This window comes from Talaromyces stipitatus, genomic scaffold (genome assembly GCF_000003125.1).
Source record: "Talaromyces stipitatus ATCC 10500 scf_1105507295511 genomic scaffold, whole genome shotgun sequence".
Lineage (NCBI taxonomy): Eukaryota > Fungi > Ascomycota > Eurotiomycetes > Eurotiales > Trichocomaceae > Talaromyces > Talaromyces stipitatus.
The window spans coordinates 231436-259366 of NW_002990119.1; the positions used below are offsets into that span (position 1 = coordinate 231436).

At 43.0% G+C, this 27931-nt stretch overlaps 7 protein-coding genes across 7 annotated transcripts, besides 3 other annotated features; 5 read left to right on the forward strand and 2 right to left on the reverse strand.

Annotated features, from left to right (window-relative positions):
- Positions 1-49: 49 nt before the first annotated feature.
- Positions 50-2083, forward strand: TSTA_098020 (uncharacterized protein; the record flags this gene model as incomplete). The annotated part of the gene is made up of 2 exons (XM_002485739.1): positions 50-1628; positions 1650-2083. 2 exons carry the CDS (start codon positions 50-52, stop codon positions 2081-2083), a joined length of 2013 nt encoding a protein of 670 aa, XP_002485784.1.
- Positions 2084-2930: 847 nt separating this feature from the next.
- On the forward strand, positions 2931-4850 carry TSTA_098030 (penicillin-binding protein, putative; the record flags this gene model as incomplete). Its single annotated transcript, XM_002485740.1, has 4 exons — positions 2931-3426; positions 3489-3611; positions 3671-3929; positions 3998-4850. 4 exons carry the CDS (start codon positions 2931-2933, stop codon positions 4848-4850), a joined length of 1731 nt encoding a protein of 576 aa, XP_002485785.1.
- A 1376-nt stretch (positions 4851-6226) lies between these two features.
- Positions 6227-6255: a sequence feature (AT_rich).
- Positions 6256-8318: 2063 nt separating this feature from the next.
- On the reverse strand, positions 8319-10232 carry TSTA_098040 (acylamino-acid-releasing enzyme, putative; the record flags this gene model as incomplete). The annotated part of the gene is made up of 2 exons (XM_002485741.1): positions 8319-10018; positions 10070-10232. The coding sequence occupies 2 exons, from the start codon at positions 10230-10232 to the stop codon at positions 8319-8321; spliced, it is 1863 nt and encodes a 620-aa protein (XP_002485786.1).
- A 4294-nt stretch (positions 10233-14526) lies between these two features.
- TSTA_098050 (uncharacterized protein) lies at positions 14527-15897 on the forward strand (the record flags this gene model as incomplete). Its single annotated transcript, XM_002485742.1, has 7 exons — positions 14527-14617; positions 14655-14682; positions 14759-15196; positions 15260-15463; positions 15495-15513; positions 15700-15784; positions 15836-15897. 7 exons carry the CDS (start codon positions 14527-14529, stop codon positions 15895-15897), a joined length of 927 nt encoding a protein of 308 aa, XP_002485787.1.
- Positions 15898-16591: 694 nt separating this feature from the next.
- Positions 16592-18577: a mobile genetic element.
- A 1629-nt stretch (positions 18578-20206) lies between these two features.
- On the forward strand, positions 20207-21955 carry TSTA_098060 (transposon, putative; the record flags this gene model as incomplete). The annotated part of the gene is made up of 2 exons (XM_002485743.1): positions 20207-21851; positions 21942-21955. The coding sequence occupies exons 1-2, from the start codon at positions 20243-20245 to the stop codon at positions 21953-21955; spliced, it is 1623 nt and encodes a 540-aa protein (XP_002485788.1). The 5' UTR covers positions 20207-20242.
- Positions 20288-21784: a mobile genetic element.
- A 266-nt stretch (positions 21956-22221) lies between the features above and the next one.
- On the reverse strand, positions 22222-24427 carry TSTA_098070 (amino acid transporter, putative; the record flags this gene model as incomplete). The annotated part of the gene is made up of 10 exons (XM_002485744.1): positions 22222-22809; positions 22870-22992; positions 23065-23408; positions 23469-23589; positions 23653-23687; positions 23748-23938; positions 23990-24065; positions 24144-24192; positions 24260-24280; positions 24335-24427. 10 exons carry the CDS (start codon positions 24425-24427, stop codon positions 22264-22266), a joined length of 1599 nt encoding a protein of 532 aa, XP_002485789.1. The 3' UTR covers positions 22222-22263.
- Positions 24428-25346: 919 nt separating this feature from the next.
- TSTA_098080 (cytochrome P450, putative) lies at positions 25347-27847 on the forward strand (the record flags this gene model as incomplete). Its single annotated transcript, XM_002485745.1, has 11 exons — positions 25347-25422; positions 25519-25632; positions 25690-25840; positions 25906-26087; positions 26147-26253; positions 26307-26417; positions 26488-26874; positions 26940-27118; positions 27245-27494; positions 27576-27696; positions 27774-27847. 11 exons carry the CDS (start codon positions 25347-25349, stop codon positions 27845-27847), a joined length of 1752 nt encoding a protein of 583 aa, XP_002485790.1.
- Positions 27848-27931: the final 84 nt, after the last annotated feature.

Below are 27931 nucleotides of genomic sequence, written 5' to 3' on the forward strand. Positions count from 1 at the left end.
GCAGGGACGGCGCTTTCATTTAGCCGCTGCCTATTGCCGCAAATTTGAAATGCGTCTAAAGCGGGGGATAGAGCGTGAATCATGCGACTTTTGCTATCGACGGAAGATCAAATGTGATCGCGCCTCCCGTGCGACTCAGGGCCTTGTGACATGTTCGCAGTGCGCTCTCCGCCAGGTGCAGTGTCGCCTCGATGACTCCGATGATATTCGGATTCAGAGACGCAGGCGAACCGGAACACCAGGCAGGACCTTGGGTTCGCCAAAATCACGCCCTAGTCAGAGACGCCAAGTCTTAAGGGGCGAACAGCAAACACCGGGTGCCAACCCTGTGGAGGACGAGAGCGACACATCTTATAACACGCTAGGCAGTAGCCAACCTGTTGATTCATTGTCACCACCGCCCCCTCCGTTCTCTGTGGATATTGAATCCTCGTTTACTTCACCGGCGGAGGAGGAGATTAATGCTTCGATGTCGCTCCAGGACGAGACAACAAACTTTCTCTTCCTTGATTCTGCCTTGTGGCTTAGCGCAGATAGTGTCTCATTCCTCGATCAGGTCTTCATGAGAGATTGCGAGTTGCCACTGGAAGACAATCAACTGCCACTAGTAGTTGACCAGAACCAGTCGACCAGTGCGACAGAGGGTTATGCCGACGGGCGATCAAAGACAACACCAACAAGCGTCTCCCAATTTGACCATGGAATGCTTGGGGCACCGTGGTTGAATTCAAATCTCGACTCGGATTCGTTTGAGGAAGCATTGCATGCTTACTTTGACTTTGCTGCCCTGTGTCTACCCATCCTTCTTGAGGATGCATTCTGGGAAGACTATCGCGCTGGCAGGTGCAGCTTTGCGCTATTATTTGCCATTGCCTGCCGTGGGATACCGTTCACCAATGTTGTAAACAAATGGGAGGTACAGCAGCAACTTGCCCACCAGTTCAGAGAGGCATTCTTTGAGACCCAGAATTGGGCGACGAACCAAGGGTCAATACGCCTTGATGATCTCGAAGCATTGGCACTAATGGTTAATTTTGAGTATGACAATACGCAAAATGCGTCGGCTCAAACTCACCTAGGACATCTATTTCTAACGCATGACTCTCTGGTGTTGATGACGCTGCAGTCTAGGATCCAAAGTCACAGTTTTCACGCTTCCGCCTCTGCAACGGCGTTGGCGCGGGCTAATGAACGGCGTACGTTACTATTCTGGCATGTATATGGTCTTGATGCCTTCCACAGTCTTGATAACAAAAGCATATCACGTATCCAAGAGGATGATGTTGACCTGACTGAAAGTCTGCCGCGACATGAGGCAGGAAGCTACCTCGATGCTATGCTCACCTTGTCGGTCATCGCACGAAAATCCCTGAAGACTCTTTGCGGTGCTTCGGCTAGACGAAGAGGAGTTAAAATGGACGATATCCAATATGTCTATCACCAACTTGATCATTGGCGTAACACTAGCTGCCCGCCACATTTACAGCGACAGAGAGCAAAAGGATCAAATCGTGTGTTTATGAGTGGCAAGAAGAGGGCAGGTAAACATGCTCTACTGCATGCTGCAGTGTTATGGCTGCTGGAACTCAACTGCTATATGCAAATTGAGAGCTGTGTCACACAGTATGGTATTCAAGATAGATTTACAGTTGGGGGCGAAATGATCACTTGCCGTGTTGGATACGAGACACTCCGCGCGGTCTTCGACATTGTTGACATCTCGGTATGGGCCAAGCAGGATAAGAACCAGGACAACGAACTCGGTCAGAAATCCCTGGTTGATCTCGCGCCGCAGATGGTGCGTAATATTTGTGCCGGGGCATGCTTTTGGATCTGCCTACGCGGGAAAGCTACGTTTGATGGAGAGGTATTGAATGTGATCCAGTTCCATACAATCCCAGGGCGAAGGAACAGGGAAGATATGAATTTGAGAAAGACGACGATGGAAAACTATTTGAGGGCGGCGAAATTGCTACGAGAAGCAGTAGCGACAGCAATATCACACAAGGACACAGAGCAGGTCCTTACACACATAGATAAGCCCATCGCTTTGCTGGAAGAGGACATTCACACGCTTAACTAATTCTGGCTCATCAGGCCGCGTTATTTACGAACTATTACTTTGAGAAGTAGGACGTGTGTAAATTTGAACTAAACTAACAGGTTCTTAGTTATATTAAGATCGAGCCAATGATTTAGATCTAAATTTGTTCGGTAAATATGACGACAAACACTAGTATGCATAACCGATATCGACTTGAGTAATGACAGAGCGCCTGATATTGTAGTGCCGGCCTAGAAGCATGTTAGAAACTCAAGATGATCCAGCTTGGGCGTCTTCCTCCTTGAAAGATGGGTCTTCAACGCGTCCTGAAAGCAGGGAGATGGAAGTAAGTCCAATCATACGCTGGGCTTCATGGAGACTATGGCGCCCTTGCATAGCTTGCATCATAACAGAAGTAAGAAAACGCTTGGAATACTTTTTAGAAATGTGTGAAGGATTTGTCAGCTAACGGGGGTTTCGTACATAGCTACAATTGCGACTGAAGGGAATCGGCGAATGAACATACTGGATACGCGAGCAAAAGGAAATCATTCGCTATTGATTGTGGATCTTCTGCAGTTGGATGTCTATTAGAATCACAGATTTGACAGGATCTTACCTGGAAGACTAAGACATAATCACAAACAGACTACTAGGTAAATCGCCGCAAAAGTCCCGTCGGGGCCGCAAGGCAGCCGGCACCTTATACATGTCATGATCACCTTAATAAATCGGCGTAAATGCGCAGATATGGATAATTGATTCTTCAAGATATAAGACGAACCACTTCGAGCTTTAGAAACATTCGTTGCAGAGCGACACCGTCTCCTACAACCTGCAAACTACCCAGACATACATTCAGGTTCGTTTTTCCCTACCTGGCAGAATGAGTTCGCTGCTTCTCGGTCCTGTTTTACCTCGCCCATCCGGGTTGGGGATCGGAATAATGAATCCTATCTTGGTTGATCTGCCTACAACGCTACATCAGACCTTTCAGCAGGGCCATAGCGACTTCGGCGACTTCATGGGCAACACATCATCGGTGTCAATCACCGCCATGTCGACTGAGGATAGCGAGGAAACCCCTTTCTTCAACTTCCACTTTTCTTCGCCGTTTCTCAATGAGACGGCTGGAAGCACGACGAATATCACGGAGGATTCAGTGTATCGCATTGGCAGTATATCCAAGCTCTTCACGGTATATGCGCTACTTTTGAACTTCGGAAGGGAGCACTGGGATAATCCCGTGACGGACTACATACCTCAGTTGCGTGAAGCTGTGGCGGCGCAGCGGGGGATAGGAAATCCTGTCGATCATGTTGACTGGGAAAACATAACTCTCGGGGCTATGGCATCACAGCTTTCCGGAATTGGGCGAGATTGTATGTGAATGCCATGATTGCCCTACCTGTTCATGCTGAATTATTTGCTGACAACTCACAAGACGCCAATGGTGACTTAGCTAGCCAGAATTTCCCCTGGCAGCAGGCAGGGCTACCCAGTCTGCCAATGGAAGATATCCCTTCCTGTGCAGGCAACACTAGTCTACCGCCGTGCAATCTTCAAGGTGGGTTTCTGTCCCAAGCCAACTTGGTTGCGTTAAGTACTCACAACCTGGTGTATTAGAGTATTTCCAAGGGTTCATCCAGAGACACCCTGTTTTTTCTCCCGAAACAACTCCTGTATATTCAAATGCTGCATATAGAATCTTGGGATATGTTCTTGAAACACTCAGTGGCACGTCATACGAATCGCTTTTGAGGTCATCGGTTCTGGAGCCCCTCAATCTTAGCCAGTCAAGCACACATCGACCGGAGAGCAATGGATCATGGGTTATTCCAAATGGCGATAGTGGCTGGTTCCAAGATACTGGAGATGAGGCACCGTGAGTGCATATCTAGCAACTTAAGACCCTAAGAGTTTAGAGAAGTTAGGCTGACAGGTGAAAATCAGGACTGCTGGGATGTACTCTTCTTCTCGCGATTTGGCGGCTTTTGGTCAAGCTATCCTGGCCAACAAGCAACTCTCAGCACTTGATACAAGAAGATGGATGAAACCTAACTCCCACACCAGCTCGCTGGTTTTCTCCGTTGGAAGTCCTTGGGAAATATGGCGGGCGAAAACTGACATCACCCAAGGCCGCGTCCTCGATCTTTACGCCAAGTCCGGAAGCATTGGAAAATACAACTCCCTTTTAATTCTTGTACCTGACTACGGAGTGACGGTATCCATTCTCACGGCTGGCCCGAGTAGTGGCTCCACCATTACAATTGCTGCGGAGTTGGTCATGCAAAAGTTGCTTCCTGCTTTAGAGATGACTAGCCACCAGCAAGCATGTAGGAAACTCTGTGGGACCTACACAGCCGCCGACCCAAAGCTGAACTCGTCTCTGGTAATTGTTGCAGACGACAAGAATCCGGGTCTTCTAATCAAGCGCTGGATCAGCCGTAGCGTTGATATGTACGCAACAGCACAGGCCTTTGCGGATGAGACTGGTGGTGGTCAACTCACGGCAATTCGCCTTCAGCAAACCAATCTCGAGTCTATGTCCTGGGGTAAAAGGAGACCCCATAGCCAGGAAACTCGAGTTTCTGCATATCGGGCTGTATTTGAAACACACGATCCCGGTGTTACACGCACCAAACCTCGCATCTTTGGCCCTGACGCTCATCAATGGTCCGCGATAGATTCTCTTATGTATGGTGAGGTGGCTGCTGACGACTTTGTCTTCTACCTGGATGATCAAGGCTTTGCAACTGCAATCGAACCACGTGTTCTTAGGGAGACTTTCCACAGGGGGCTGTAATGGTTATAGATTTCATCTGCGGTTTTAGTTCCCTATTTCCCTTATTATGATATCCTTCTGATCATGTATTATAACCATGGAATAAGAGGCCTGTACCCTATCGCGGAATAAATTCTGGGCAGAAAACGTTTACCCGTCCGCTGATTGGCTCCACGGCACAAGAGTTTAGGGTTAAGGTGTATATTCCGATCGTTCTATCCTAGCATTCAAACTTGAACCAGATATATTTCTAGTTTTAGTACCACAAATTTAAGTAGAAATTTCCCACATCTCAGAACTTAACTCCATTGGGGAATAAGACAATTTGCAATTGCTCCCTCTATAGCCGCTTTCTCATCTAACTGTTGTGATTCATTCCTCATGCTTTCGGAGAAGTCACTCGACGTTTTTCGTTCCAGTATAGGATAGTATGAGCCCTACCTTTTTCAACTCTGCAGATAATAAAGTGAGAAACCTTACCAGGTGTGATACAAGTGATAACCAAACACCAGTTGTATCTGCGCAAAATGTCTTGATGCGACCAGTATCGCGAAACCTGATCCCAAGGAAAACCTGATGCTATGACGCTACGGGATCCAAAGGGGATATGGCCCATGGTGTCTTTATTTTTGCTTGCTGCTGTGTAGTATCTGAGGCCTGACGGTCAATTCAATAGTAAATCACTTCTCTTGGGTGTTTATGACTTGATTATTATGGCCGATTTGTTGTGGAATTAATCGGTGACTGCGTACTTTCCCTTATCTACGTTGTTGCTTATCTGACCTGATGGAGAGTCAAACTAGGCAGGTTATCCCAAGCAAGAGTTTGCTGGTCAGGGCGATATTCATCTCGATTTTTGACGGGCATGCAGGGCAGCCTGAGACCCAATCATCCGGAAATGACTGTACAATCAGTTCCTTAGTCAATTTTCTCACCTGTCATGATCATGGTTGTGGTTGCTAGAAGAAGAAGACTTATGCTGTGGTTAAAACATATGTCGGATTGGCAGGTTTATTCCAAGCCAATCCTGAAGGGGGTTTTTACTAGGATGAAAAGAAAAGAAGTGACTGGCCAGATTGTGTGTGTCCCGTTCTGTGTCTGTCTATCAGATTTCCAAACTGGGTTTTTATAAACATCTTTGGCGGGGTGATTTGTGAGTCATCAAGAGGGGTAAATTTTGGGTGCTATAAGATAGGGCTTCTGATTGTTCACTTCCTTTTACTGCCTCCGGATATCCGAATTATCTGACACTGTCTCGCTGGATATCCGGGTTATCTAACAGTAGTTTTAAGAAAATTATATGCTTGATGCTGGTTCATTCGCAAATATAGTACATAGAAAACTCCTTCAACCGTTCCAATTGTAATGATTACCCTTGAATTAAAATCAGCTCATAGATTTATAAATATTTTAAAGATAAATTAATCTGTGGGTGCGCTTCTGCACATGTGCACACAAGTAGCTTAGTAACCAATTGGTAAAGTCATATTATTCTGATTGTCTGTCTCTTAGCTCTTTGACCTCGACGCGGTAGATCATCAGTGTCATCTACAGTACCATCACTATCTTTATTCATATTTACCACGCTTCAGGAGGTTCGACGACGAGCTGCGGGTTGCGCACGTCGGGGAAAGTCATTTATGTTGAGTCCCTTCCATTTTATATGAGTGTGAAGTCCATCAAATGCATCCAGGAGATATAGCCAGTCATATTTAAAAATTCTAGTGCGTCTTGCAAGTTGGGGGTATGATAATAAAGATAGGTTAAGCAAGTTCGAACAATCAACTGGATGTATGCATCTAGACTTGAGATTAACTCATGTTTGATTAGGGGCTTACCGTTATTGGTATGTATTGACTCACATTTTAGAAACTTCCGCCCTCACTCTGAGACAGAATCAAATGATATAGTCTCCTCATGTGCCTACGGAAATATCTATGGGGACACGGCGGATGATAGCCTGGTTGACGCCCTCCACCAACGATAACGTAGTCAGCTTCCTGGACCATAGTACTTGACTTGGATGTAGTGAAGAGAGCAGGAGCTCGAGATGTTTTTTTTCCTTTTTCTTTTTTTTTCTTGAAAGATGGGTTCTGCACTTGAATGTGCGTGTCAGACCTGATTTTAAGGCTGCAAAACGAACAAAGAGACATGCAATGCCTTAGGCATCAGGGAAACTGCGATTGGAAAGCTGTGCCACAGTATTACTTACTGTTAGATATTATTGGTGAAGCGCACAGCGCAGCGAGGCCCAACTGGCCTACCAATCAAGGAAGAAACACATATTAAGGCGAGGGTTTTTGATTCTTCATTATAGAGGACAATTTCCAGTTAGAAACAGCACAACTTGGTCAGAGAAAATTCAAGCATTCAATTGAGAACTTACAGTATAATCTGGTTTTATCAATTTCACAAGATTAAGGGCAAAATAAGCTCCGATAAATCCAACAGAATGCGTAATGCCGAGAGATTTGGGAGCGTTCTGTTGGTTGCGCTATTATAGTATATGGTCATAAGACTGTGGTGGAGCAATTACTCGAGGCTAGGCAGAGAAGCAGAGGATTTGTGGAACTTTTGCATGTGTTAGAATGATAATATATTAAAAAGTAGTTAATGGAGAGAGAGAAATGTTTACAGTATTAAGGATTTTAGTGCGGCAGGAGCAAAGGAATTTGGACATAATGGCAAAGTAGCTAAATCAAGTTGCTTTCTGCGGTCCAGCTGATTGTTTATCTGTCATAGAGTTCCTGTCTTCTCTTCTTTATAAATGTTGATGGTGAACGCCAAGATTTATCACAATATCTTTAAACATTTGTTCGACAATTCAATGATTCTTGCTTAGGAGACAATGGTGCATTTGAACTTCCAATTTCCTCTTCCTCGTCTATCACCAAGTCAGCCAGGGAGCCTTCTCATATCTCGTTTGTATTCGATAGTGACGCGAGATATAACGAGCAGCTACTTCGTATTGTGGCCGTCTTGATCATGAAGTTTGAGACTGCTCGTCCAAGCCCTAAGCCCTGGGGGCCTAACTTAGAACTTTATTCCTGGATTAGTTGCAGGCTCTGCAAACATTTTTCTACCGTCTTGGTTTCCAGCCATAGTGAGTTCCGTTTGAAACACGCCTTTGGGATATGAGGCATTAGTGATGATGATGATAGTGATGCCGGTGAAGTTGATCAGAAAATCAAACTAGGTAGGTAGGCAGTCAAATCAACGTTTCACTGTGCTCAGGCCAAGCTTTTTTACTTGTCCTCACATCGCTTCCGCTCGAACAAGCTGAGGTTGAATCAAATTGACCAGGCTACACCCGCAACTAACAAGATATCCAAGAATATGGAAGGCTTACATTTTGTTCTATAGAGGAAGAAAGTGTTATATTAGGCCAATAACAAGTAATGTAATACATATTGCAGGTTGGACAGTAATTCCGTCATCTCTTCATCGAGATTACAGTCCTTAGAACCCCCGAAGAGCTTGGTTTAAAGTCTACGCAAGAGTTTTGGTAACAAATCGCACTATTCTTTCCATCAAATCCTCTGCGCTCTTTCTCTTCTGAAAGAAATGCCCTTCGCCGCGGTACACCGCAAACTGAAAGGGCAATCCGACCTCGTCCAAAGCTCGCCTAAAACCAACGGCCTGTGAAATTGGTACGCGTTTATCCTCATTGCCGTGAAGCAATAGCATCGGAGGGATACGTCGCTCACGCGCTGCGTCGCGAAACTCCCATATCGCCGAACCAGCCCGTGTACGGACGTCGCTCTTATGAATATTCCACGGCGCTCCGCCCGCCAAATCCGCTTGCGCGTACCCAATATCGGAAGACATGCTCATTGTGTCCCAGTCAGTAACACCTGCGCAGGCGATAGCACCTTGGAAACGCCATCCTAAGCCGTGCGTGCCGTTGCGCACCGACAGGAGATAGGACAAAAATCCCCCTTGGGATTTTCCAGCCACAATGAGCCTCAAAGGGTCCGCTAGCTTCTGTGTGATGACATACTGCGTCATGGCCACGATATCTGGCTCGTCATAGATTCCCATGCCGCCGCTCGAATACCTTGCGAAACGCTCGCCTCGACCGCTGCTACCGCGGTAGTTAGGAATGAGGATTCCAAACCCCTTGTGCAATAGTTGTGGCATGAAGAAATGGTCAAGAAAGTTAAATGAGTCAGTAACACGCCAGTACGGACCCCCGTGAATGAGGACGATGGTAGGTACCGATTTCTCTGTCGCGTTTGCCGGACCAAGAAACATCCCCTCGAGCTTTTCAGTGCCGTCCAAGGTCTGGCACTCAATAAACGTACAAGTGTTGTACTCCTTTGTCCAAACCTTGCCATGATTAGATAGCTGCGCAAGATCTCCCGCGGGCGAAGTCCAGAACACTTCTGGTGGCCGATTGACACTACCCTGAACGAAAACCAACCCTATCTTCCCATCCACATCCACTGTGGCATCAAAACTCAGAATGCATTTCTTTTCCCTATAAAGAATTGTTGAATTGAGCAACCGCAGCTGGTCCTCCATGCCCCGTTGAACATGGACTAGGAGGTCGCCGCCCACTTTACGAAGACCTGCTGCGCAATCATCAACACCATGAGCGACTTTCGTAACGCTTTTATCCTTGTCCAGCAGATTGACAGAATAGACAGACCGTGATGTATTAATATCTGTCGGTGTACTGTACGCTATAAAGTAGATATCCGATCTAATCCAGGTAAGATCGGAAACCTCCCGAGGAACGTGACAGAGCGTGCGAGCCCCCACGCCAATTGCTGCAATCTCGACGGTACTGATAGTGGCACCATGGAGCCATCCACTCTCAATATCAGGTGAGCGGTGTGTGACATACGCCATTTGGCTACCATCCTCACTCCAAGAAAAGTCGACCACATGTACATCCTCTGGAGCTAGAACACGAGTACTACCACTCTCGATATCGATGAGATGCAAGTTAGCATAGTCCCAACCCTGGTTCCATACATCAACGACCTCGTTCTGTTCTTTCTCTGCGGCAGCAAGAAATGCAATGTGTTTCCCATCTGGACTGAACTCGAACTTTGAGATACTTTTCTTGTTTGTTGGTGGTGTGAGTGCTTTTGTTTCTCTCTGACCGTCCAACCGGCACAGGTATAAAGCACATGAATTTCCGAGATTTCCACGGTCAGAAAGGAACGCAATATATTCACTGTCTGATGACCATTGTGGCTCGTAGTCATTGAAAAAGCCGTCAGTCAACTTACGTGTTGATTTGTGCGACTGTGTGTTGCCGACCCAAATGGACGAAACTTCTTCGGTCGATTTCCATTTCGGTTTTGCTGAGTACACAACAGACATAGCATCTGGAGACAGTCTTACCCCAGTTGGATATTCCAGATCGAGCAGTTCTTTTGCGTAGTCAATCATTGTATGCGAACGAGAAGTAATGGTTTGCCTGAGCAGAACGAGAGAATCACATAGAGCACAAGATGCTGGCTATAGCAGAAGTAATCTGTTGATTCTTGAGAATTGACATTCATATCTCGAATAGGGGCTTTATAATTCACAAATACTAGGCAACAGCGTTACTCGGCTGCCGAGACAAGGGTCTCTTAAGTTGTGAGCTTGAATTTTCGTCTTTCCCACCCCACTTGCTCATATGATAGGGAAATGTTATAATCCCATGCTCAAAAGATGTACTATATTAGTTATAGCTGTGGCTGATTAACTTCAAATTGCAAGCTTTCCACAGAAGAATCACCGTGCTATCACTTGTATAGAACCAAGTCCTTGAGTTATCCCGATCTGTGAGTAGACTCACAGTGAAATCGTGGGACATGGACAGAATTCTATAAGAAATGATTTCTATCATCGTCTCAGTGCAATTGAGGAGGCCGCAGCCGTTCATGGTTGCACCCATTGGGGTGGATTGAGAGCACGAGCGACTGCTACATAATTCTTATACATCTGTGTAGTTACCTCCCATACTAACTAAATGATTGCTACGGGACGAGGTCTAGAGACCTTCTCGTAAGCACCCATAAAACGCAGCAAAATCTCCCCCTCATCAGCTTCTGCGGTGATGCACAAGGCGAACGGTCGATTGTTATATCGAATTTGCCCTATCGGTGCAGCGGCTATGGGATACCATGAAAGATGTTAGCGAGTAAATCTTGACAGGAAAGAAATAGGGATAAATAAACAATATCGTGGAAATTTGATAAGAACCGGAAATATATTGGGAATTTTCCATAAATACATAATGCAATTGATGAACTTGTGTTTCGACACCAAAGTAGTTCAGGACCTGAAACAAGTTGGCATAGTACTTTCCTGAGAACGTCCGCATGGGTATGCCGATAACGACGGCATCTTCGGGTTGGTAAGAATGGCCATCTAAAGTGAGGTGATTTTCCTAGACCATGTATGTTAGAATTATCAATGAATGTCTTCAACAAACCAGGCTGCCCACCTTTTCGAGTATTGTAACATGAAGCCCATCGTTGTGAAGAGCCCATGCAGCAAAGTCTCCAGCCGGACCACTGCCTATGATTGCAACCGTCCTGTTCAGTAATTTCGAGTCCATTTTGCCTGGTTACGCTGAAGATGATGACGTAGAGCAGAAACAGAAAATGTTTATCAACAACCTTGGAAGTAATGGACCTGACGAAACACAGTGAACAAGAACGGCAATGTCCTTTCATACCAGACTGGTTCCTTCCAAGTTTCCTTTTATATCAATCTTCGTGGTAAGGAAAAAATCCCTCGGAATGTGGTAGTCAATATACTGATTGAGCATGCTGAAAATGAAGTCCACTTGATGATCTTGGAACTGAAGGCCACTTACTAATACCAGAGACGAGGTCAGGTACAAAGAATATTTACACCAACCTAGAGCTAAATACATAACCATTTCCGAGTTTCTTTGTTATCACACTTCAAACATACTATTGATTATCTAAACTCTTTAATTTACCAAGCCCTAGTTACACACTTTTCAATAGTAGTCTTGAAAACCCATGTATCTTCTTTTATCTGGAACAAGTAACCAGGAACCAGACATTATTTTGAGAAGACACCTGTCGGATTCAATTTGAAGGGCATCTCAGTAAAGCTCTTTTCACCGCAGTATCAGACTAGCTGAAGATCCCCAACATGGATGATATACAATTGTTACAAGGGGTTGGGATCAAAAGCAACGAGTTTGGAGATCATGCAGAACAATGTAACATAGACTGAGAACAGCAAAGAAACAGTCAAGAAACAAAGCCAATTAGTTAAAATATATAGGATACAAAACAATGAACAAAGCGCTTCAATATCACTAGCTACTCGTTAGATGATCTTGGAGTCACTTTTAGTTAATGTACTCAATTCGTGGTTCATAACTTTCTAATAAGTGCTGATACTTCTTTATGGAAACGAATATCCATCTATATGCCTTTCACGTGAATCTGGAACCCTGATGTGAATATCATATTAAAGACACTGATTTTTGAATCAATTCTCCAACGGCTATGCATTAGATGTATATTTCACTGGTTGAAACTATCCAAAATAGGAAATGGAAGAAAATGAGTAAAAAAGGAGAAAGGAAGAGAAAGAAGCGCTATTGCCCAAAATCAGCTGATATAACTGTATAAAATGTCTTCTTCATTTAAGCCTGCTACTGTCCAACGATTCCATAACTTTTTTAAAAGGAAATATAGGCTTTATAGTGCTGAAACAAATCAAAGCATTTCTCAATATTCCAATGCAATGATCAAGATCGTGTCGCCAAGCGCTGTCCCAATTGAAAGAGGAGAGGTGGTTATAGTCCCAATGATCGCAATAGATATCAGCTGCGTGTCTCGCCAGATTCTGTCGAGAGATGTTATTTTGTTAGCTTTAAGCATTTTAAGATCAAGGCTCACACAAGGCATTTCTTGGACCTAGAACTTACCAAATACTGAACCTGATACGTACCTTCGACGAAACTACCGAGCCTGCATCAGGCTCTGAGCCGACTAACACGAAATAGTGCATCATTGTGGATTTGTTCATCTCCCTGAGAGAGTCTTGTGGTACAATGAAGGTGCTAACTTTCTCTCAGTCAAAACATAATTACTCCATTCTGAAATCAGTTTCAAGTCTTATGATCCAATAATTTCGCTCACGCCTGTATCATCGACAAAAAGGTAGTCGCATTCTTCAAATCGGGACACATTATATGTCACTCACTCGCTCAAGAACGGAAGCTTCAATATAAAACTTTGCAACCTTTTAATCTTTGTAAACTACGGTGGGTGTAATCTATAAGCACTAGGGGTGGCCTTGAAGCTGAAAACCGCCGCATACACTTCTCATCCGTGATATCTTAGTATCAATAAAAGGGATTAAGAGGGTTGCAAGGAAACCACTGTATGAGATAGGAAATGAGTTCAGGTTAAACAGGCATCTTTACATCCATTGGTCCGAGGTTGACAATGATAAACTGGTGGGCGAGGAATTGAAAGAAGACACGATACTCCGTTTCAACTTCCTCCTCGCCAGCAAGGCCATTGGATGCAACCAGGGTGATTGAGAGCGTGGTTTTTTAATTTTCCACATTCTATGGGCAATCAGTTTTGACATCCCACGATGTTTAGTTTTTCATTATAACAATCAGATTCCCATACCGGCACAGTTTACTTCCTTATCACTGGTCTTTAATGACTATGTTTTGGATTTCATATAGGTTTATATCCACACAGTCCACTGATATCAGAATGGCCATCTTAGTGTGCTGGAATGTTTAAGCTGTCCGTATCTAAGAGGATTGTAGACAATAAACCATTCTTCTCCACGCAGATTTTGTATTACGCGTGTGTGCTCGTGCCTTAGCAAGTCGAAAGATGGGAATGGTATAAGGGAACCTTTTTTGCGATTTGTTGGTATGTGTCTCTAAACTTTCAAATTCGTCGCTAGAAACCTCCTAGTGAGAAATCTTTATCGATAGATACTGGCCGTTAATGAATCGATGACAATTAGCAAGGGGCTGAGAAGCCAATGAAATTCGTCAAGTACAATTTACTGACCTCGTTGTTAAAGATTGGCCCCCCCATATTTCAAAGTCTCCATGGGTAGTTTTATCCGATACATGGCGTGGTAGATTAAACCCTTCAATAAATACTTAACGTAGTAAATTGCGTGATTATGATCTTATGTGGCTCATAACCAAAAGAGATTTCGTGTCATCCAGTCTCATAAGTTTCCAGAGCAGCCAAGGGATAGAACTGTTTAGACTTTTTGCCGAGGCGGCGTTACAAGCCCACTTGTGTTTTGAAAGGAGCAGAACTTCCTCGGTAAGGATACGTCTCAGTAAACGACTCCGATAATAACTAGTAACAATGAGAAATAATTGATCTAAACCATTGAATTAAATAGATTGTTGGTTTGTGGGAGCAATCGAGATGCCTCACTCCGACGCACTGAGCCGCAGGGCGTCACGTGACCTCGTCTAGGATAGAGGGATGTAAGACCGCGTCGGGGCGTGAGTTAGATAGCTACAATCACACACATTTTGAACCCATACAGAATTGCAGTACCTGCTAACCATTCATGTACGTACGTACATTAACGTGTACACGTGCTTTATGCACCCACATAGATACATCAATCTTGGGAGGCTCGGCCGACATTCTGCCACTTTGAAAATACTTCTAGCATACCTGTGTTTTCTAGTCACAAATCCTCCGGTGCTATGGAAGGGAGACAGAAAGCAGCACCGGCTACAGAGCCTGACCGTAGTTCCAGTTTGCACGAGGGAAATGGGTCTATAGACCCCGTGAAGCGTATGCACCTCTGCTTTTTTGGAGGCATCTTGCACAGGTGGCTACATGACTGCTGGACAGTGGAGGTGCGTATACTACTGAGCCGTTTATTTTCTTTCTTGTTCGTCAAAGCTATCGGCTATGAGCTAATCCTGCATATAGGCGCTCAGGAGACACGTCCACTCAAAAGGACACATTGAAGTACTATCTAGACTTGGCGCGACTCGCCGAGCGTGGAAAAATCTCTGCTGTGTTTCTTGCTGACTGGTACGTGGGCTCTGATGTGTACGATGGGTCATTGGATACCTGCCTCAATCGTGGTCAGCAGGTTGAACATTTGGATCCTGTGCCTATTATCTCAGCAATGGCCTCAGTTACACAAAGTGTATCGTTCGCTGTAACTATGAGCGCAACCTACATTGCCCCGTTTGTGCTGGCGAGGCAAATGATCACCTTGGATCATCTAACAGGCGGACGTTGTGCGTGGAACATTGTCACTAATCATACAAAGGGCAATACTCTTGCCTTCGGCCAGGATGATATTCTCCCCCACGATGAGAGATATGTCATGGTAGACGAGTACATGGATGTAGTCTACAAGTAAGACTTTGTTCCAAGCTCTTTATTATATTTTGAGGCTGCGTGTGTATCTAACATCTGAAGACTCTGGGAGTCTTCTTGGGTCCCAAATTCTGTGGTCTGGGATAGGGAAAAGGGCATCGGCTTCAATGCCAACAAGATAAAGCTCATTGAGCACAGGGGGAAATACTTCAAGGTGACGGCTCGCAACCAGGTTCACCCCACCACCCGCATCCCCCTAGTTCTTAGGATTAGTCGCAATATTAGGAATTCAGTATTACTGGCTCAGTCAGCTTGTTGGATTAGCTATCCTCATTAGATCTAGCGATCTAATGAAGGTAAACCAACAGATATATTAATACACACAACGTTGAATAATAGGTAAATGTTACGGGCTAGTCCCGCTTCATGAATTGCTATAGATTCATTCTTGAGTAGATAACGTACATGAGCGAAAGAAGGAAAGGAAAGAGAACAAACAGCTTCTATTCAAATGTATAAATTTATATGCATACAGCGAATAGAGCTGTTCCAACTCGTCTAGCTCAAACACGGGATTGGGGAGCGGACCTCGGGTGTTGGGGATAGCTTCATGTTCGGGTAGGGTAGGTTCGGGTAGGGTAGGTGCCTAATATGGAATAGAGTATTCGCGGCTTGTAGGTGCAGGTATTTGCCGATATAAAGGTCCTGTGAAAGGTCAGCCCTTAATAGTACAGCTGTAGATGTAAGTGCCCAATGTAGATCCTCATATATATAAGATATACTGTATTTGCTGTTCTTCTTCATTTATCGACACACATGGGTTGGTGAATTGGTCCATTATTCTATCTTTCGATAACGCAAACCACCAGTCGTGGAATACTCCTTTGGATATATTCGGATGTTGTACGCAAGTCTCGTCCTCAAAGTGTTACATTCTCTTATTAAATATTTCATCATGTTCCCAGTCTAACCACAAATAGTATCCTACGTGTAGCTAACGGACCAAATCATATCTTCAAGGGGTCACTGGGTAAAGAGCCCTTGAAACAAATATGTCTTTGATTAGCATATAATCAAGTCTCTGTTCTGCTCTCATATTATACATGAACATAGTTAGAGCTCCGAAACGAATATGAATAATATTCATATTCATGAATATTTGCGAATATGAATAATATGAATATGAATTAAATGAATATGAATATGACCCGTATTCATATTCACTAAATTCATAAATATATGAATATTCATGAATATCTACAAAAGATGAGGGAGGCAGCTGAATCTTGAACTCGCTCCTAAGATTAATTTTGAATAGTTACTTACAGAAAAACTATATATAAACAGCAAGCTTACTAAAATTTGATGAAAACCCCGTTTCCTAAATTCTAAACATTTTTATGCCGAGTCCCAGCGTTCTTTACCATATTATCCCTTAAGGAATATCAGCCATCTAAACGTCTCAGAATTTAAGCAGTGTCTTTGAATACCCAGAACATCTCGTGCGTTACTAAATAATCTCTCAACGCCTACTTTAGCAGATAGAATAGGAAGATAGTCTTGTACAGCTTTCGACATTAGGGGGTAGTTAAAGGCATTTGCTTTCCACCATTTCAATATCTAGTTAGGATCCCCATCTTCTATCATACCATGAGACTATATCTTAGGGCTTGAATCTAGGTACTAATCAATGTCTGATATTATATCTGTAGATTGTAGAGGCTGGATTTTTTTGAGCTTTTTCTATAATGTCCCTGGCATACCTGGTAGACGCTCTGCGCTAGAGGAAGAGGTAGGGCTTGCAGGATATTGTTTCTTAAGATATTCATGTATATCAGAAACAATCACATCTACATCAGACTTGCTCATTTGAGCTTAGATGAAGGAGGTCTTAACCCATGGATCAAGAATGGCAGCCACATAATAGATAATATTGGAATCTATCTTCTTGGTAAATTTATCCATTTTCTGGATTCCTCCTTCAACAGCATTTTGAACCTCCTTAGTAATCTCTTAAAAGTCGCCTTCATTATTTTTGATATCGTCAAGAATATCATCAAGACTCCAGTATATTGGAAGGCTTTCAGTAATGCTTAGGCAATGTTTTGAGACAGAGTTGGTATAGTCCTAGAATAGCTTCAGGATCTTCTAAATTTGTCTTAGTATTGACCAGTCACTATCTATTAGTTGCATTTCTTAAATGTCTAGATGTTTACGAATAAATTGAGTGACTTCTTTTCAAAGTTGAAGAGCTTCAGAGACTATATTGTATGTTGAATTCCAGCGAGTGTCGATGTTATAATTGATTTGCTTGCAGGGAGAGATATTCTTTTATGCCTACCTTCGCTGGGGGCTATTACTAATTTATAAGGCTAAAAGACGGATCTTAACAATAGCACCTTTCGTTAAAATTAGTATTTTAGGTGAATAATCCTTCTGTGATGGCATCTCATCAAGTATAACATGTACATTATAGACTGTACCAGTCTTTAAGGATACTAGAATATCCTTACAGATAAGATTCAGTATATATGTAAGATATCCAATAAAGCTATTCCGACCCCAGAACCATATAAGTGGTTTTATGTGGAATGGACTATCTTCCTTGTCAAAATCTTTTAACAGGTCTGCATGAAGATAATCGCAGAGTATTAGGTTATTTCTAGCATTATCTCCAGTGATTGTTAGAAGCTTATATTCAATTTGAAACACTTCAAGTATACTTTTGACAATTGTAGACAGATTTTTGCTAGAGTGCAATCTATTAATCTCTTTAAACTTAAGAAGATCTTCTTGAAGCTTAAACTCTGGAGTGAGCCAATGGCCAACAACAGCAAGAAATGATATCTGGTTATCTGACATCCAGATGTCAAGTGAAAGTGAAATTGATTGGCAGGTATCAGCTAAGTCCTGCTTTAACTAGTTCCTCCAACTCGAATATTCACTCTAAACTCAATTTTAAAGAGTATCTGCAGTTTTGATAGGACAGTTGGTATTTAGACTCTTAAGGAGTTCTTTCTATATAGGATATTCAACAACTGTAAAAGGCTGCTATGTTTCAATCACCCAGCAAAGAAGAGCCTATATGAGATCAAGTCTAGACTTAGCTGGTTCTATGAATATATCAAGAGGCCTAGCTAGAGATATAATTATATTCTATTTAATATGGTGTTCTTTATAAAGGTGTGTAGCTAAATTGGTTGTAACACCCTGTCGAGTAGAGTCCTTTGATGACTAATTGCATTGCTTACACAAAAGAAGTCTATCATTTCTGTGACGGCCTCCTTTAGAACACCATGTAGTCTCAAGGCCTATAACATTAAAATAGTTGGTAGTCCAGCTAGTACGTAATCTCTTTCTTTTTTTTGTTGGAGTCTTGTCAAACTCACTCTCTTGGTCTAATTAAGAAGAATTGTCTGAATTCTATTGAGGAGACTTCAATCCTTGTGAAGCTGATTTAGATAGTACCAAACTTAGTTTGTTGGAAGATATATTTTGGTGAGGTATAGGCACAGGCTCATTAGATAGAGTAGACATATCAGAAGGTAGAGATTTAGGGGAGGAAGAGTCAAGAGTATCTGCTTCATCGCGCCATGGAAAAGCGTCAGAAACTATGCCATTATTCAAGGTATTATAATCGCGACGAGGTCTCTTTCGAGTTATTTAAGGAGATGAATTATGAGAAAAAGCTATGAGAAGAGAGTATAAATAAAGCTCTGTAATAAATAAGGAACAAGAAGGAATATCAAGTGAAATACTTGGAGACAGATATTTGGAAAAGAGAATTAGGAATCTGGAAGAGCCTAATTCCCCCAATTTATATACTAAACAATATTTAGCTTTGTCCGTCATGTAGCTACTTAGTCTAATCCATTCCTAGCTATGATGTAAACAAAAAAGGTAAACATTATATTAAAGTTGATGTTGGTTGCTTCATGCAATCGAGATGTGTCAGATAAGCTGGCTTTCCAATGAAGCCATCAAATGAAGCGATCAATCCGAAACTGTTATGTGTAAGAGAATGGTCTCAGGTTTACCCCATGGCCCATGGGATAGCTTACAAATCAGCTCAGGAGAAGGTCTATATAGACGCGGCTTTGGAACATGATGTACTTAGAAGAAGTGAACACACAGAACTGAAAGAATCACCTATTGAGATTGACTCAAGTGCTTCGTACGTACGTATATGCACCTTAGTGCACCCACAGTTGAATATATAAAATATAATAGTGCTAGTCATACGTGTTATACGTGATAAATGAGTGGAGGAATCATTCTAGAGAATTTCAAGTAGACTTGCCGCTTGCAAAGTAAGAAAGCGTTTCCTAGAATGCTCTATCTAAACTACACACCATGATTATATAGGCCATGCACTGAATTAATGATTGAACTTGAGAACTTCATATATATATCTTCTCCTTGAGCCAAGATTCTCATTATTTTAAGAAAAGGACCTTATACTACTAGTACTATATTCATACTTAAGAGTGATTAGTACCCTTATGGCTAATATAAGATAAACTGAAGAAGCTCGCATCAAATTTGCTGATTCTGTGGTGGTTAATATGTATCTATGTAGGGCATGGCTGTTTGCCGGCGCGGAAAAATAGTCCACCCGGAAATATTCATGAATATGAATATGAATATGAATATGGTCCATATTCATATGAATAATATTCATTTTAATCATATTCATAAGTCATGAATATGAATATGGTCAATAATCATATTCATTTATTCATTTCGGAGCTCTAAACATAGTAACAGTTTCATCTTCAGACACTGAATAATGAAGCACACGGCGACATGTTTAAAGAATTGAAAGTTTCAAAAGTTTGACAAGATTTGATGGTCAATATACCATAAGCGTCATAAAGCAACTCCTTGGACGTGTTGGAAGCCTGGTGTTAGATATCATTAGTGAAATCCGCTGAGAAGCCCAAAGGCCTCCAATTCGCCGACTGGCTTACCAATCAGCGAGAAACACGTAACGTAATCGGTAAGCGAAGCGACAATGTAACCGAGCCGACAGTTTCTCTCCGAACGCGTACTCAATATTGATTCCATATTATTCAACGCGTCAACATGCCACCAATTCGCAATAAAAACGAAAAGAATTTAGCAGAGCAAGAGGGGCGGATCTTGTTAGCTATTTCCGACTTAAAAAATGGAAAAATCTCAAGTGTGTATCAAGCTGCAATCATTTACAATATTCCTCGGACGACGCTATATGACAGGTTAAACGGCATTCAACAAAGATCTATAATACGTGCCAACGGACATAAATTGTCTCAATTTGAAGAGGAATCACTTGTCAAATGGGTACTCGATCTAGACAAACGTGGATTACCCCCTCGGCACTCTCTTGTACGAGAGATGGCTAATTACCTTCTTTCACAACGTGGAAATCAACAGGTTGGAGAGAAATGGGTCTATAATCTCATTCAACGTCGCCCAGAGATTGAATCAAAATTTTCACGGAAATATAACTACGAGCGTGCTAAATGCGAAGATCCGAAGTTAATCCAAGAATATTTTGATCGCGTACGAGAGGTTATATCAAAGTACGGAATCTTACCAGAAGATATCTACAATTTTGATGAGACTGGCTTTGCTATGGGACTCTGTGCAACCGCAAAGGTTATTACTGGAAGCGATCGATATGCTCGGCCAAAGCTATTACAGCCTGGAAATCGAGAATGGGTGACTGCAATTGAGGCAACTAATTCAACTGGATGGGCCCTGCCTTCATACATCATTTTCAAGGCAAAGAAATATACTCGGTTAGGCTGGTTTGAGGATCTTCCTGATGACTGGAGAATCAATATCAGTGATAATGGATGGACTACAGATAAGATTGGATTAGAATGGCTTAAAACCCATTTTATTCCTCTTACTAATGGCCGTGCAATGGGAAATTATCGGATGTTGATTCTTGATGGCCATGGAAGCCATTTGACTGCTGAATTTGACCGTACATGCACTGAGAATAATATTATTCCAGTCTGTATGCCTCCTCATTCTTCACATCTTTTACAGCCTCTTGATGTTGGCTGTTTTGCTGTTTTAAAGAGACATTATGGACAGCTTGTTGAGCAGCGAATGAGGCTTGGATTCAATCATATTGATAAACTTGACTTTCTTACTGCATTCCCAAAGGCTCGTACGATGGCATATAAAGCTCAAACTGTTCGGAATAGCTTTACAGCAACTGGATTAGTACCATTCAATCCAGATCGAGTTTATCAACAGCTCACTGTTCGATTGAAGACTCCAACACCCCCTCCAAGTCGATCAAGTGATACACAATCATCCTGCTTGCAAACCCCTCAAAACGCACGTCAATTTAAGCGCCAAAGGACTACAACGAAGAAGAGAATAAGCCGGCATACAAGAAGTTCATCTGAGGCTATTGGTGAAGTGTTTACACGGGCATCAAAGGCTTATGAGATGAGTATTAATCAGCTTACAATTGCCCAGAAGGAACTCCATGATCTACGGGCTGCACATGAGAAGGAGAAGCAAAAACGTCAAAAATCTAAAAAGCAAATATCCCATGATCAAGGAATTACCAGAGAGGAAGCTCAGGCACTTGTACAAGGTCAGATTGAGGCATCTCAAGCTGTTACTACTGCTCCGGCCGAGCCTGAGCTCCCAGTCTCTCATCCACCAGTACGTCGCCAATTTCGATGTAGTGAGTGTAATATTCTCGGGCATAGAAGACCTCAATGCCCTAATCTTACTAGTAATTAATTTTTTGTGCATAATTATAATTTTGGGTTAGGAATTGAGATTTGAATTCAATATTGCGTACGCGTTCGGAGAGAAACTGTCGGCTCGGTTACATTGTCGCTTCGCTTACCGATTACGTTATTCAAGCGAGGGGTTTGGATTTTTCAATATAGAGACAATTCCCAATGTTAAAAAAGGCGAAAAGCAGGAAGGAGGGACACACACAATTTTTTGAGCAAGCCTGTGTCAAGCTCCTACACTATATATAAGAATTCCAACAGGACGAACTGTATGCTTCTCGGCTTAGGGTTAGGGTGTGTCTACTACTTCAGAAAACAATAGTGAACCAAAATCATATGACCCCATGACATGAACTAAGCTGAGTCCGAATTTTGCTCCATATCGTCTGCGTGCAGCATGTGTTCGATACTTTTGCTTGGAAGCCACTTTTCCGCTGGGATGATCCACCACGAGATGAGCGCGAAAATCGTGACAATAGCCATGATCACCGGCGCATAATTCAATGTGCTAGCTGACACGGGAAATATGTAGGGCGAATACAAGACTGCAACGACCCAGCCATTCCATATCACCGATATGGCCTGAAACGGTTTGCTAAGACGGCCCAAACTCCAAGCAGGCTTGGGGAAGTTCTTGGGCGTGAAGAATAAGCGGCCAAAAGAGATCAATCCATAAGCAGCTGCTGATGGTACGCCGGCTGCCGATACAAGAGATGTAAAAGCAACTGAGGAAGGCAATATGGTGCACGTAATTATGGAAGAAATAACCCAAACTACAATGACGGCGTTGCGCGGCTGTCCATTCACAACTCGTGCTGTCCAGCTCGAGAATGGAAGCACACCATCTCGAGCCACAGCAAAGACTAGACGAGATGCGGCAAGAATCGCAATTGCGGTATTCTTTATGATATCAGCCAGTTGTTCCTTGAAATAGAGAAATTTATCTTTCGGCGCACTCACAAACCAAAGAGCGAGAACGCAGACTACATTCATAAAAATATGTCCTCCATTACCAAGAATGACAGCGTATAATGGAACAAATGGTTGAGTGCCTCCAAATGAGAACAACGTGTCGGTATCAGGCTTCATTGAACATTAATTCATTAGGCCGAGTGATTCAAAGTTTGCCGCAAACTAATCAAAGAATGAACTCACTGCACAGAAAAGAAATAAGATAACGACAGCGAACCCTCCAACTCCGCTGACCACTGTGCCCCAAAATATACTTCTAGCTGCGGAAGTTGCTGCATTCTTGGTCTCTTCTGCAACATGGCCGGAGGCATCGAATCCTATCAAAATACCAGCAGTAGCTAGGTACGAGAGACACCAATTCCATCCTTCGGGTGCTCCTGTACCGTTGTAAGTGGTGAGAAATGCATCATGTGCTGATCGAAAGCCTATTGTGCGACTCGTCGCAACCGGCAACCATATCATGTTGAGCGCAAAATCCAAGAGCACAAATGCAGTAGAGAGGGAAAAAATCCACTTGAAGTAGCGAGCTATTCTACCGTCAGCAGTTTGTGAATAATCTTATCTCGCCGAAGGGGAATTTGACGTACGGGGAAGTAAGTTCCAGATTGCAGCAGTTGCTAACAACACTTCGGTACAAATCCATTGCACAGCTCGAAACTTAACATCTTCAGGGTCAGAAGGAAAGTCCAAATTGAATACAACAATTTCCTGTGCATACTGGTTAGTCACACGTTCCCTCCTCGAACTTTCGGGACAGGAAATTCGACTCACCGAAAGCATGTAATTGACAGCGCCCTGAGTATTACCTAATAGTAAAACCAACAATTCGTTACCCTGGGTTCTATAGATAGATCATGTTGTCTTACTGGCACAGAAAGTTGTCCATGCAGTCGTACTCCACCATGCGACAATGAAACCAAGTAATCGCCCGAAGCGAGGGCCACCTGCTTCTGCTGCCCATAGGTAGATAGAGCCAGCAAGTGGTAAAGATGAGCATATCTCCGCTATCACGGAGGCTGTTATAAATGTAAAGAAACAGGTAACCAAGAAGCTTGTCCTGAAAGGCTGTTAGGGCTCAGGAACTCATGTGTATATGGTTGAATTATACCAATAAGCCAGGTTGCCACCCGCAGCTATACCAGTCGAGAATGTAACTCTCACACCACCGATAAAATAGAGAGCAGCTAGAACATTCAGTAATGTTATGATGCTGGTTCAATACGAGAGTATGATCATGGTGTAGGTGACATGAAGTAACTTACCAAAATTGGTTGCAAAATTATGAAAATAGTTATAGCTTCTTTTCAGCACCTATAAGTTAGGTTGTAGATGTATCAATGGCCTGCATAAATATTTCTGCTTTCTGATGAAAACATACAGGTTTATAGCCCAGCCTTTCCTATCCTCAGTGTTAATAGTAAAATCCGAGCTTCGTCGCAGATTTTTATCTCACCAAAACTTCATCATCGGCTTTTTTCTGATCGACACTGAGTGTATCAGTGTTTAGATCAGTCTGCAAAACTTGCGTTTCTTTGAGAGGCCTCATTTTCAGCGAATTTTGACGATTCGATCCAAGCACAGTTTGTGCAAGAAGTTGCTAAGTATCTAGTATCAATATTTTTCTAAGACCGAAATTACCAACGTATTATATAGTAGGTAACTGATATACACGACTAGCTCATGCCTTCACAGCATATTCAGCACAGCAACTAAGTGCTTCTGGTACCATCATTTTGGCTGTCGACCGAACAATTTTTCCCGCAACATCGTGAAATGTTAACGTTTGATGTCGCCATCGATGTGGTTCCTGTGGGTTTGGTCTCAAAAGAGGCATAACCCCCGTGTCAGCCAAAGAAAGCCCCACAAGGCCACCGAAGTCTGGATAACCCTAGGCCGTTACGAGTCGGCATTAGGTACTCGGCTACGCCGAGGAAAGGTGTCTACAGGCGTTGAAGAGGGGCAGCCTGCTAGTTCTTCAATTTCGGACCAACACGGGCTAAATTTATTTCAGACACTCGGTTACAAATTCGCATCAAACACGCACTTTTGCCTAACATATAGCCTGGAGCAGTTGCATTTATGTTGACACTCTTCTCGAAACTTTCGCCGGAGTATGCATACCGTATCACGTATAAATGGGGCACTCGTACTCACGTGTGCCTCAAAACTCAAACTGACAACGAAGCCGAATGTGGATAAATGTAGATATGCGGTCGAGTTTTCTTTCTGGGCGCGAGAAGAATGGCGGAAGTGGCCGTTGACAACGGATGGCGTGATAGATTACTAGAAAGGGAGAGATAAAATCTACTCATCCCGAGGACTTTGTGGGGACTAAACCAAGATAAGAAGATTTACATAACTAGGTCCTAATCTTTCGAATGAAGAGGTCAAAGTTGTCTTGGGGTCATTATTCCTCCTCAATGTGGCTAAGTGAACAGAAGGACTAGGATTTGGAAGAAAGCGATATGACATTGTGGTATAATCTGCTTGTATTAGCTGGCACCATCGCGTGTTTTCGCTTCTTGTGGGTAAGCTTTAACGGTACCCCGATATGATATATCAATTGATCTCCTCGTGGGAAAAGATTTTGACGGTTACGATATAAGAGAGTCTATAATGCGAGGTCATCGTCCATAGCAAACATTCCGAGTGCTGGGCCTCTAGCCTCATATTCGCGATTTTTATGGTTGTTTCCTCGTGAATTCCGGGGTTCAATAACCCAGGATCTTCCAGATCTTCATGAAAACCTAGGTAGACACTGGCTACGTTATCATCTTTGGTAAACAGAGACTTGACTGACTAAAAAAGGACCCCTGATTCGTATTTCACCGAACGAGATATCATACTATTCGCTCAGTACGTATGAGATAGTCCATGGAGCTGGAAGCAAATTCAGAAAAGATCCTAAAGCCTACGGAGCCTTTGTCCAGGGTCATCACCCGGCACTTTTCTCTATCATGTTAGTGTTTCTCTCCCTATTTGCGACTAAATGAAGATTGAACACTAAAGGCTACCAACCTCTAGTGACTCGAATGAGCATTCTAAAAGACGGCGACTCATGGGCCAGCTTTATAGCCGGAGCAAAATTTCCAATCTCGAAGGATTAATGACCCAACATGTCTCACGTTGGATTAAATGCCTGGGTACAAAGCACTCCAAAATTGACCTAGGGCCAGCTTGTAGAGCCTTGGAGGCTGATATTGTTTGTAAGAGCCGAATATCGAAATAGTTTCAAGTGGAATAAGTATAGCTAACTTGAAATTAGCCGAATTCAGCTTCGGCATGGCCATTGGCGCTATTAACGCCTGGAATGATGGGAAGGAATTGGCCATGAAAGCGGTCAATGATGAAATGGCAACATGGATGCCACTTGTGAGTAGAATAGTCCACGTACGTACGTGTCGACAACTAACCTTTTGTAATAGCTGGTTCATATGCCTGTATTGTTCGATATACTGAGTTCGTTGCGCTCCATTCTCAAATGGACTACGGGATATCAAGTTCCACACAACCGGCATATTCTTGACTTCCGTAATGTGAGTACCTGGTTGGGCGACATAGTGTTAAAGGTGCTACTAGATACACTTGGCTAACATTAACTTACAGTGGGCTGAGAAAGCTTGGTCTAGAGCACTCTTGGAAGAGAACCCATTCCACCCTAACTTGATACATACGTTGACAAAATCCGGTCTACCTCCCAAAACAGCACTCTCTGAAGCTAAAGAAAACCTGGGCCCAGGGACGGATACTACTTCTGCGACTCTCGCGCACATCATTTGGGCTCTTGCTCATAATATTGAATTCCAAGAACAGTTACACCAAGATCTCAAAACCATCGAATTCTCTACATCCATGTCCAGTCTAGAAGCGGTACCAAAATTACGAGCCTGCGTGAAGGAAGGTATTCGTTGGACTGGAGCCGCTGCGGTGATGTTGCCTCGAGTTGTTCCACAAGGCGGAGTCGAGCTGCATGGCAAGTTTATCCCCGAAGGGGTGAGTCCAATTCAGTAACTACATTCCTTACATGAGACATATTAACTAAAAACTTAACTGCGCAGGTTATTCTCTCATCCTCTCCAATTTGGTATTTAAGAGACTCCATTGCGTTTCCGAACCCTACAGAATATAATCCATATCGATGGCTCACGCCAGACGGGTGCGAAAATAGCAAGAATCAGTTGAGAGACGACTTCTATATACCATTTTCAAGAGGATCAAATACGTGTATTGGAGCCCAGTGAGTCATCTTACATACCGTTAACGTTGATTTGCGAGTTTGTTTATTAACTGATCAGTTTCTCATATTACGAACTCTACGTCTCTTTGTCACTGCTTGTCAAGAATTACCGCATTCATATTTCAGGTCAGCCGAGGCTTCTGCAAAAGTACACAGATCATATAGGAACAACAAATGGTTGGATACCTGTGTCGCTTCCATCAAGAAAAGAATGGGTGGCTGCTGTCCCGATAGATCCTTTGGTCATTACGCTGACTACGAGGTGAAGCAAACCTCAATGGAAAGGACAGGCTGTAACTGGTTACCAGGAGGGTTAAATGACATCAATTATTTCACAACCATCGATAACCATTGCCTAGTTATTTGCAGAGTTCTAGTTTGTTTAAGTATATCCGGTGCATGGTCTCGAATGTTTTTTTGAAGTATTCTGACTAGAGACTGACTCCTTGTCAAATAGAATCCCAGTTCTTTCCCACTGTCATTTTTCTCACGTAGTAGTCAATCAATCGTCCTAGTCATTAGTAGGAGGGCTTGGTGGTTAGGCGATTTATCTACACCAACTTGTGAGCTATTACATGGTAAATTCCCATGGAAAACCCCGACAGAAATTTAGGTCTTAAAGTCGATATTAGCCCTGCTTAGGAAGCTATTTTAGGTCAGTTGGGCGTGGTTTTTACCATGTGTACACTCCGCCTACCGCAAGGCCTTCAGATGTTCTTCGATAGGTAAAGAATAACCGAAGGACCAATCGCTTTTGATGGCGATAAGATTTCTACTAGAATTGGTAGTAATTCCTACATAAATGATAATAAA